General features: G+C 42.1%; 1 protein-coding gene across 2 annotated transcripts in view; it reads right to left on the bottom strand.

Moving 5' to 3' along the window:
• Window positions 1-3947: 3947 nt before the first annotated feature.
• Window positions 3948-11038, bottom strand: part of Chrna5 (cholinergic receptor nicotinic alpha 5 subunit) — a 34055-nt gene continuing 26964 nt past the window's right edge. Inside the window, exons 3-7 of one of the 2 annotated variants that reach the window (XM_040730042.1) lie at window positions 10911-10955; window positions 9187-9296; window positions 6778-7606; window positions 4396-4548; window positions 3948-4242 (exon numbers count right to left, since the gene is read on the bottom strand). In XM_040730042.1, the coding sequence (XP_040585976.1) occupies window positions 4237-4242; window positions 4396-4548; window positions 6778-7606; window positions 9187-9296; window positions 10911-10955 (1143 nt within the window). In that variant the 3' untranslated portion in view covers window positions 3948-4236. Of the gene's footprint in view, window positions 4549-6777; window positions 7607-9186; window positions 9297-10910; window positions 10956-11038 lie in introns of both variants that reach the window. The other variant, XM_040730041.1, reaches the window with a different exon arrangement.

Here is an 11038-nt window from a genome sequence, read left to right as displayed (position 1 = left end):
GTGGAACTCTCCATGACTCCACAACTCTTGCACTTTGAATGTCTGTAAAACCAGCATGATGTAGATGATGCCAAGGCCTGCCACCAGCACAAGCTGAACTGCGGCTGTATTCATCTTGTGTCTGAACATGAGGAAGGAGTTTCAGGACATTCTCCAGATGGCCCTATGGAAGGAGGCTGCCCTGGGTCTCCTCAGGGAAAATGTCTGAGTCCTCTGCGGTGGTAGTCTGAACGATTCTTGAAGTGTCTTCAAGGAGTTCTATTATCCTGATGCCAAGTACTTGGCTTTGCTTTCTAAATATATTTTTATTCATTCTTTGAGAATTTCATACACACTCTGATAATATTCACCCCTCTTCTAACTCCCTTCCTGACTCACTCAACTTTGTGTCCTTTTAAAAAAATAATAAATACATATATCATGACCAATTTTTGTTGCCCAAACTTTCTTGGGAGATGTGGCCTCCCACTGGAGTGTGGTCAGCTCAACAGGGGCGACACTCAGAGAAATACGACTCTCCTCCCAGCAGCCAACAGCTGTCAACAGCACTCAGCTACGAGTGGAGGGACTTCATGCCCATCATTTCATTTCATGATGAGATTTGATCTGCTTGGGCTTGCACAGGTCTTGTGCATGCTGCACAAATGCTGTGAGCTCATGCATGCAGCTGCCTACTGCCTTCAGGAGAAACTTTCCTTGTTGTCGTTCTCTGGATCTTTCGCTTTTTCCACCCCTCTTCTGAAGTGATCACCAAGCCTTGGGCCCACTTAGGCCTGGGCAGTCTACAGTCTCTCATTCTCTATACCATGGTCAAATGTTAATCAACACCTACTGCACATAGAAGCTTCCCTAATGAGAGCTAAGAGACACATTAATCTATGGGTGTAATGATGAGTTGTTAGGTGTCAGTTTACTATTATGTCCATTTAGCAGAGTAATAGTAATAGGTTCTCTGCTAGAGCCAATGACCTGCCTATGACCTGTCTACCATAGTCTTGGTCTGCCGGTAATGGCAGGTATGGGTTTTATCTTGCGGAGCAGGATTTAAATTCAATCAAAAGGGGTTGGATACTGCCATGATGTTTGCATACAATTGGGCCACAGGATGTGTCTTGCACTCATTATTGTAGCTCATTAGGCTCACAGCCAGCTAAGACCAACAACTTCTTTTCTCCCCTGGTGGCCTGCCTAGCACTTTCCAGCACTATGGAATCTAGACAGTAGGGATGACACTCCCAAGTGGGCACCAGCCTGATTTTTGCATGATCTATGACTCAAGTATGGGTACTTCAGAAATGGGGTCTTGCCCTCAAGTTCTAGAGGGTACCCAGAGCACTGGTAATAGCCTGGGATGTCTGGCCTTGAGTCCTCACAGAAGCACCTGTTAATCCATATTTACACATCCTAAGTTTTCTCTAACCTGTTTCTTCAGACTTTTCCAGAATCCTTCTCCAAATCAATTTCAAAGACTTCAGAGCTACACCATCAGTTGTCACAGTAACTACCCTGTTGAGTGGCTTTCTCGATCAAATTGAAACATTCCCTCCGAGGGGAGATGGATGCTCACCAGATTTATGAAACTCACAAAAGACTTAGCATACTCCAAGGTTCATTCCCAAGTTTATAAAAACAGCAAACAATTGCCTGGGAAGAGGAAACTTCCCACTGTTGTTACCTGCAAGCTGTACAGGGAACCCCAGTGATGCAGCTTTTATTAGCTGTTACCCAGGCTAGGGTGGGCTTCCCATGATGCAGCTTCCCAAGCCATCTATGGCCCTGTAAGAAGCCTATCCCCATGTTCCTATAAGTAGAAAACAGTAAATTCATTGGCTCTCCAAGCTGGATTCAGGTAGAATTGTTTCTTTGTTCTAGTCCCAGGTGATTAGAAATAGACTTCCCAGGAAAGGTCACACAACAGATTCCACTGTAGGGGACTAATATCCTAAGCTGTCTATTCTACAGTAAATTCTTGAGATAACCAAGAGAAAACTTTGCTGTAGCTCATGGCTTCAGAGGCCGTGATTGGGTAGCCACTGCTTTGAGGTCTGTCACAACAGTGTCTAATGCTGGGAACACGAGGTGGAGCAATGCTGTCTACCTCGCAGTGGCTGAGAAGCAAAAGGAAGGGCTAGGGCCCCCATACCCCTCTCAAGGATCCACCCTAGGACCCTAACATTTTTCTGCTAAGCCTACTCCTGAAGATCTCACTGCCTCCCCAAAACACCACAACCAAACTTTCAACAGATGAGCCTGGGGACATCTATCTAAACTAGAGTACAGGCTTTCACTAACTCTCCTATTAGAAAATGCAAACTCAACAGGGTCCATCCTGCCCTCTAGAGAGCGCTTACTTGAATTTAAGCAGTTCATATATTATCAATAAACGAGGATTTTGCTAACTCAACAGCTAAGAGTTCTAAATCAAATACAAGGATTTGGGTTCTAGGTGAGCTGGGCCACTTTGGATGAAGTTTAACCATGATACAGTATATTGTACTGACGATGTCATACCTGGTAATAGGCTAAAATGAGATTATATCTAAAGCATTTTAGCTCTAAGATTTTATGATTATAATTGTTGGGGTGAAAGATAATTGAACCATTATAAGATATAACAATGTGCTCACCTCAACTCAGAAGAGCAATTTTTGTTTGGCTAGCCTTTGAGACCTAGAATTCACAGCAATTCCCCTGCCTCTGCCTCCTGAAAGTACAGATGACAGGTATGAGACACCATGTCCAGCTCAGAATACACCTTTAAGTTTGGAAGATGGTTCTTCCACAAATTATCAAAACAGAGACATGCCATCATCCCATTTTGAGATGGGACCTATGTAACTGCAGTGCCTTATTCTGAGGTCAGAGATAAATAATGCACCTAAATAGCTCTTTTAACCAGAGAGAATGTGGATGAGGGGACTGAAGTCATTACGAAGGATATGCCACTGTGTATCTGAGGGGTTACATGTTGTATGTTTAAAATGGAGGATAGCTGTAAAATTAGTTAACACTAAAGCCATTCCATATAAGCATCTAAAGAATACAATGGGGTTAAGGAGTTTCTGGTCACCATTTTTTGCTTATTAAAAACAAAGAAACAAAGAAACTTGTTAAAGAGCCAGGCAGTGGTGGCACCCGCCTTTAATACCAGAACTTGGGAGGGAGGCAGAGGCAGGCAGATCCTCTGTGAGTTCAAGGTTAGCCTGGTCGACAAAGCAAGTTCCAGGATAGCTAGAGTTCTTACACCGAAAAACCCTGTCTTGAAAAACAAAACAAAACGAAAAAGGAATAACATCATATTATGTATGGTGGTTTGATTAGCAACGGCTCCCATAGACTTATAGATTCAAATGTTTGATCACTAGAGAGTGGCACTATTGGGAGGTGTGGCCCTGTTGGAGGAAGTGTGTCACTGGACGTGGGCTCTGAGGTTTCAGAAGCTCAGCTAGGCCCAGTAGCTCACTCTTATGCCAGCCGATCCAGATGTAGAACTCTGAGCTCCTTCTCCAGCACCATGTCTGCCTGCATGCTGCCATGCTTCCGGCCATGACAATAATGGAGTAAACCTCTGAGCTGTAAGCCAGCCCCAACTCGATGTTTTCCTTTATAAAGAGTTGCTGTCCAGGCTAGAGAGATGGCTCATCAGTTAAGAGTACTGGCTACTCTGCCAGAGGCTCTGAGTTCAATTCCCAGCAACCACATGGTAGCTCACACAACCATCTATAGTGGGATCTGATGCCCTCTTCTGGCATAAATTGGTACATGCCAAAAAGCACTCATACATCAAATAAATAAATAAATAAATCTTAGAACAAAGTTGCTGTGGTCACAGTGTCTCTTCACAGCAATAGAACGTTAACTATGACATTAAGTAATTATTAAACCAAATAATTTGGCTTACTTCATATAGAAGTATGATTATTGCACATCCATAATTACAGGACAGAGAGCATTAAATATATATATGTGTCATGTTGGAATACACCGGTAGTCCCAGCTACTCAGGACACTGAGGCAGAAGGGTCACCTGAGTCCAGGAGTTTGGAGCCAGCCTGGGCACCTGAAAATTCAAAACCACACAAATATATGCTTTTAGTATTTGGGGAAAGTTTTAAATGGTCTTCAAACGTAACTGCGTTTCCCAGCACTCCAAGATGAACTTCGCCACTGATTCCAAGGTTAGTGGGCTCTCACCAGTGCAGCTGGACAACGTTCTGTTGCATTGCAGTTATCTCTTCAGTTCTGGCAGACAACATTAAGCCAAGTTAGAAATTACTAATCTGTTACAGCCTATATCAAATTGCACATAATTTCACATTTTCTTAACTGTATACATGTCCTATGAGACACACAGTTGCTAGCTAAATTCATAGTAATTGCTTGGTTTCACTTAACTGTGTTTCCTATGTGAACCGGGACTACTATATTGGCCCATTTATAAATAACAGGAACAAAAAGCCCTAGCGTCCCAATGACTGAAACCAGAAGAAAAGTCCACAGGAACATCCGATCAAGAACTTGCGCTATAAATTTCCAATCTTCGACAACCTGTTAAAAAAAATTAAATACAAATATCAAAGCTGTAGACGTACTTTAAGATAAAAATGAATTAGAAGATAATCATTTGCTATCTCCAAAGTGTAAGTGATCCTGTGACCAGGTCTCTAAGATAGACTAGTATAATTTATTAAATTCAATTCCAGTCTGACTCATTAGCTAACAAATATTCTTACCTTTTAATATTCCACTAATAGCTTAAACCTTATAATGATAATTTAATTATACTACCACCACACACTACAATCAGCAAGCATTAGTTTGTTAGAAGTAAACTAGGGTCCTGTAGCACATGCATGTAGTACCAGCTACTTGAAGATTGAAGCAGGAGGATATGAAGTTCAAGGCCTGAACAACAGAGTAGGATCATATCTCAAAACAATAACAAAAAGTTGATTCAAAATTGTAACCTGGGCATCGTGGTGTTCGCTGTAATCCCAGCATTCAGCAGGCAGAAGTAAAAGGATTGGTGGTTCAAGGCTAACCTGAGATACACAGTAAAACCCTGTCTTAAAAAAGGGTGTGGGTGGGGGTGGGGGAGGCGGTCATCGTGGTGGCACACATCTTTAATCCCAAAAGGTGGATTTCTGTGAGTTTGAAGCCATCCTGGTCTACATATCAAGTCTCAGGGTAGCCAGGTTATATAGTGAAACCCTGTCTCAACAGGAAAGAAGAAAGGAGGAGGGGAGGGGGAGGGGAGGAGGAGAGGAGGGGAAGAAAGAAGGAAAGAAGAGAGAAAACGAGGGAGGGAGGAAGAGAGGGAGGGAGGAAGAGAGGGAGGGAGGGAGGGAGGGAACAAAGGCTGTTAGGGCAGGGGAAGCTCAGGGAGAAGTTATTCAGAGAGAGAGAGAGAGAATCCTGAGTTCAGACTCTAGTTAAAAAAAGAAAACAGCTATTTTAGCTGGGCGTTGGTGGTACAAGCCTTTAATCCCAGCACTCAGGAGGCAGAAGCAGGTGGATCTCTGCCAATCCGAGGCCAACCTGGGCTACAGAGCAAGTGCCAGGATAGGCTCCAAAGCTACACAGAAAAACCCTGTCTTGAAACCCCCCCCAAAAAAGTTATTTTATCAGATTAATGTCATCTACTACTCACACCTGACAGGAAATGCTCCATTTAAAAAATTTAGAAATTAGAATCTGGTAGTTAGAGATGGCTCAGCACTTAGGAACACTTACAGACCAGGGTTCAGTTCCCAGCACCCATACAACAGCTCTCCACCATCCATAACTCCAGTTCTAGGGGCTCTGAAGCCCTCTTCAGACTTCCTCAGGCCCCAGGGACACATGTGATGCACATACATATAGGCAGGCAAAACATTCATACACATAAGATAAAATAAATCTGAAAAATGATTAATAAAAGGTAAATTAGAATGTACATAATCATAATGAGACCACTAAATGTAAATTCAGTTATAAAATATTAATAGTCATAACTTTAAAACTATTATACAATAGAAATAAGGAAAAATACTGACAATTGAAAATTTGAATTTTGAAAAAACAGTTCAGCACTATAAATTGATAAAACACAGTCCAATATTTGCTTTTCAAAGATTAATTAACCTTTACAAGCCAACCAAATTTATTTTTCTGCAAGGCTTTAAACAAATTTTGTTTTAAGCACATTAGGTACTATTACTGCTTCACATGAAAACCTTGAAGTATAAACATAACACATATAAACAGAACACCTAACTCCTTTTCTTTATTTTTATGTTTTATTTCATTTTGCTTTTATGAGGCATAGTCTCCCTATATAATCCAGGCTGACCTTGAACTTGCCAAGTGGTCCAAGAGATACTTTCTCAATCCTCCTGCCTCATTCCCTGAATGGCAGGATTATATATAGGTATGCACCTTGTTCCTTTCAGTTTTGCTAATATTCTTTTGTAACTGAGCCACAAAAGATGTTTTTCTAGAAAAGTATTTTGGTTGTACTTATAAAGCCTACCTTAGGCTTACTCTTCAAAAAAATTAACTTTTGATAAATTACAATGCCAAAATTCAGAAACAAAGTTACTAAAGATAAATCTAAATCAGTAAATCATTCTGGAGCCAAAAACTATGGCAATATTATGGTTATCTCTTCAAATGCATACTGCTAAATTTTCTTCAGAGACATTCAGGATGATCTGGAGAAATGCAAAGGTCAGATTTGTGTAGACGCCCCATTTTGCAGGGGTTTTAATGGAAACAAATTCAATACTCGCCACGGACCTCACGGACATCATTCTCCTTCATGACATGCCTCGTGATGTAGCGGATACAATCGAGCGCAGCTTCCAAAGTGTTCCTAGACCTAGGTCTGCCACCGCCCTCAGTTTCTTCTCTCTGAGTGGAGTACCTATCTACATGGCTTCGCATGCAAAGCAGTTTGGGAAGCTTGTGGAGAAATATCTTACGAACCCAAGGGGCCATAGCATTGTGTGTTGAGGAAGAGCGGTGGTGGATGTTGATGGCAAAGACAGTCACCATAATGGATAGTGTCACGAAAATCATGGTAAACACCAAGTACTCTCCAATCAGAGGTATGACTTTGGAGGACGAGGGTATGATCTCTTCAATAACCAGAAGGAAGACAGTCAGAGAGACGAGTACTGAGGTGCACAGGCTGATCTTTTCACCTTCATTTGAAGGGAGATAGAAGACAACCACAGTGAGAAACGAGAGCCCGATGCAGGGTATGATAAGAAATAAGGTATAAAAGAGAGGCAGCCGCTTAATCACAAAGGAGTACGTGACGTATGGGTACCAGCAGCAGCTGTCAGTTCTGTTGCCTTTGCTCCCCACCGCACTCATGATTTCCCACTCTCCATTGTCAAAAAAGTCTGTTCTGTCTACATCTTGGTCCTCTAGGATTATATCAACCTGGGATCCATCGTATGTCCAAGAGCCAAATTTCATGGAACAATTTTGGAGATCAAATGGGAAAAATGTGACATCTATAGTACAAGAACTTTTGTAGTTTGCTGGTTGTGCCCAAGCGACAGTGCCGTTGTACCTGACAATTGTTTTCGTACTGGCCCCTTCAAAACGTCCATCTGCACTAAAAGAAACACACAATAATGGCGTTAAAATTAAACAGCCCAAGCACACGTTTATAAGCCTAATATAAAGGAACCTGCAGGTAATAGCATGAAATAAGTTTGAAATTACTATCTGCCCAAATGTCTGCTCAACCCACGGGGACATGCTTTCTAGACATCTTCCTGATGAGTATGATTCTTCTGGAGCTGAACCTACTCTCGCCTTTGTATTGTGACATAGCCAAATCCATGTTTCTCAAAAGTTGAGATTTTATAGTTGAAAAGCCCTCACTTGGCATACAAATAGAATCAGGCTGTTTCTATACCGTGCATGCAGAGAGGCAGAGCCTGGATCTATACCCCCAGACTTCTTCTTCCACCAAAACAATAGACGCTTCCTACCCTAAGAGGAGACGTTGAACCAGGCAAGGACACCTGGACCCTCCTGGGCTACAGAGGCACAGCTGCAGGCAGAAGCCCTAGCTCCGGATTCCCTCACAGCAGTCCTGCTCTGTATGTTCACACGCATGTGCTCTTTTGTACGGTACTGCATAATCTATCTATGGTTAGTATAAAAAATGTTTTCAATTAGAGAGAGCAGTCAATGCTCAGGGACCTGCCCCGTGCTACTTTACAAGCTTTCTTTATCCTTCCATATTGAGGAACACGGAAGTAAAAGGTTCCGAAAGATCATTTTTGCACAGCATTTGCTCTGTCCTTATGCCAAAGCCGTTTTGCAAATAGGACAGAGTACTTTCAGTTACTGAGCGGAAGGTGATGGGCAAGGAGCTGCCTCGTGTTACCTTACAAGCTTTCATATCGAGGAACATGGAAGTGAAAGGTTTCAAAAGATCATTTTTTTGCATAGCATTTGCTTAAAAGCCATTGTGCAAATAAGAGAGAGGGTGCCAGGCATTATGCAAAGTTTCACATTTACTCTGAGATAGCCCTAGGTGGGGAGAATGCAGCTGGTATTGACAATTACTCTCAAAATACTCTGAGATAGGCTGTCCATACACGTGTTAGAAATTAACCCTAAACTCCTCACCATGGAAAAATGGCAATATTGTGCTGTCATGACAGTGTATCCTGTAACCTTAACTAAAAAACAAGTCCCCCCAAACATGGGAGTCTGACTTGAATAAGGAGGTAAATGGGGATGTCACAGTACCTTGGGGTGAAACCTTACTCTGCCACAAGAGAGCTCTGTAATCCTAGCAAAGTGTAACTAGCTTGGGTTCACGTGAGATGGGAGGCACGTCTGCACATAGGCTGCGATGAACACACTGCCAAGCCCATAGAAGTTTCCTGTGTAAGTGAATGAAGAGCGTGACCTTTCTCCCCACTATTCCTTAGTCCTTTCTGTTTGCCAAGTCCTTGTCCTTATTTCAGAAATCAGATAACACTTTTGTGATTAAAAAAAAAACAAGAAAGACAAAGGATCCATAGCACCACACCCATGACACAAACAAGCACAAATTCAAGTCATTTGATTTCCTAGCTAAACAATTTGCAGATGAGAGGAAAAATTACTAGTGCCTAGTATCAATACAAGTTTTCTTTTGGAAACTTTGAAAGTAATATCCAGAATATAACTTACTTATCAAACAAAACGATGTCTGGGATCCATAGCGAGTCTGAAGGGACACGTATCATTTTTATTCCACCATAGTCATCAGGGTTCCATCTTAATTTTACATCTATCCATTCCTTTAAAATGAGAAATTCACCTTCATTTCAATCAATAAACAGTAAGTTAAAAGTATACTTTTCCCATACCCAGAACGTTTAGACATGAATCATTTCTGCCCTAATTCAGAAAACCTTCTCAACTAACAATATCCGGCCCCTCTGAACAGTGACTCCAGCTGGATCCTGATGAGGCACAGGCAAGGACCCACGCTGATGTATTCATGGTTCTCTACTAGGCGGGTATAAATAATCAAAGACAGAAAGAGTAAACAATGGAAAATACTCAACAGCAGCTGGTGGTCCAGAATTAAAAGGCCCTCTATACATTAAAATAATTCATCACAAAGGGATCATTAGGGAATGGGAGGGACACCGGAGGAGGAGGGTGATAACGTAAGGATGGACAGACATGGTTAATGTATGGTGTATGTATGGATGGAACTATCACAGTGAATCCCAATAATGTGTACAGTTAGCATGTTAATAATTATAACAATAAGTAGTTGCATTCCTTTTGCACTCATATTAAAAGCCAAAATCCTGGGCCTAGACAGACGACTCAGTGGTTTAGAGCACTTAAAGCTTTTGTAGACCAGGGTTCAGTTCCCAGCATGCCCATGGCAGCTTACAACCCTCTGTAACACCAGTTCCTGGGGATGCAATGCCCTCTTCTGGCCCCCTTGGGCCCTTCCTGTATGTGTGTATTTATATGCATGCAGACCAAATACTCATACACAAAAACAAATAAATGTTTTTTTAAAAAACTAAAGAATAAAAAGTAAAAGTACAAATCCTTGCTGGGTCCTATAAGCTACTACTCTACTGGCTTCTCATTGCTCCTTTGACCCCATCTCCATATCCACCCCCATGGCTCACACACCTTTACCCACATTGGCTTCCTTACTGGATGCAGTCCAGTCTCTGGACCTTTTACCTGCTGGCCCTCTACCCAGAGCACACTTGGCCCTTAGGTGTCCATAAGGCTTGCCTCATTTCCCCTGAGACTTTGTGTGAACTTTGCCTTTTCAGTCGCATTTCTGTGGTTTGTTTGTTTGGTTCTTTTTGCTTACAAATTCAAACCCCAACACTCTCCCCATCCTCTTTCCCAAGTGGTTCTCTCTCAGACCATCTGTGATGTGAAACATAACCGCTCATTCTCTTCCCATTAGAACGAAGTTCCTGGAGAATGAGTTTTGCCTGTTCTATTCATTGCAGTTTCCCCAGTGCTTAGCACATATCAGACCCCCCCACCATACACACACACACACACACACACACACACACACACACACACACACACACACACACACAAACCCCTACCAACTACAGCCAGACATAGCAGCATTCATCTATGATTCCAGAGCCTGGGAGGATGAAGATGGGAGATTGAAGAAGTTAAGGTCGGCCCTGGTTACATAACAGAACCCTGGTTCAAAACAAATACAGACCTATATATACATACTCGTATAAGCTTCAAAACAAATGTAGACATAGACAACTTGCATGTATAATGAACACAGTAACTCCACCCATTCTCATCTGTGCAGCCTGACAGTCCTCAGAGTCCATACTCACGTTCCTTAAGAGTGGCGCCAGCTCATAGCTGAGTGCCTGTTTGAACAGTATACACACCTGTTTCAACCAGACGTTTGTTGTCATTAGCTGGTTTTTCTCATCCTATCAAAAAAAAAAAAAAAAAAGGAAGGTTGGTTCTTCCTGTTACACAGCAGTAACTCTTTAAGAGTTTTCCACTGTGGCAG

This window comes from Mesocricetus auratus, unplaced genomic scaffold (genome assembly GCF_017639785.1).
Source record: "Mesocricetus auratus isolate SY011 unplaced genomic scaffold, BCM_Maur_2.0 Super-Scaffold_100022, whole genome shotgun sequence".
In the NCBI taxonomy this organism is placed as follows: Eukaryota; Metazoa; Chordata; class Mammalia; order Rodentia; family Cricetidae; genus Mesocricetus; species Mesocricetus auratus.
The sequence above is the reverse complement of the archived record's forward strand: the minus strand, read 5'-3'. Positions and strand labels throughout refer to the sequence as shown.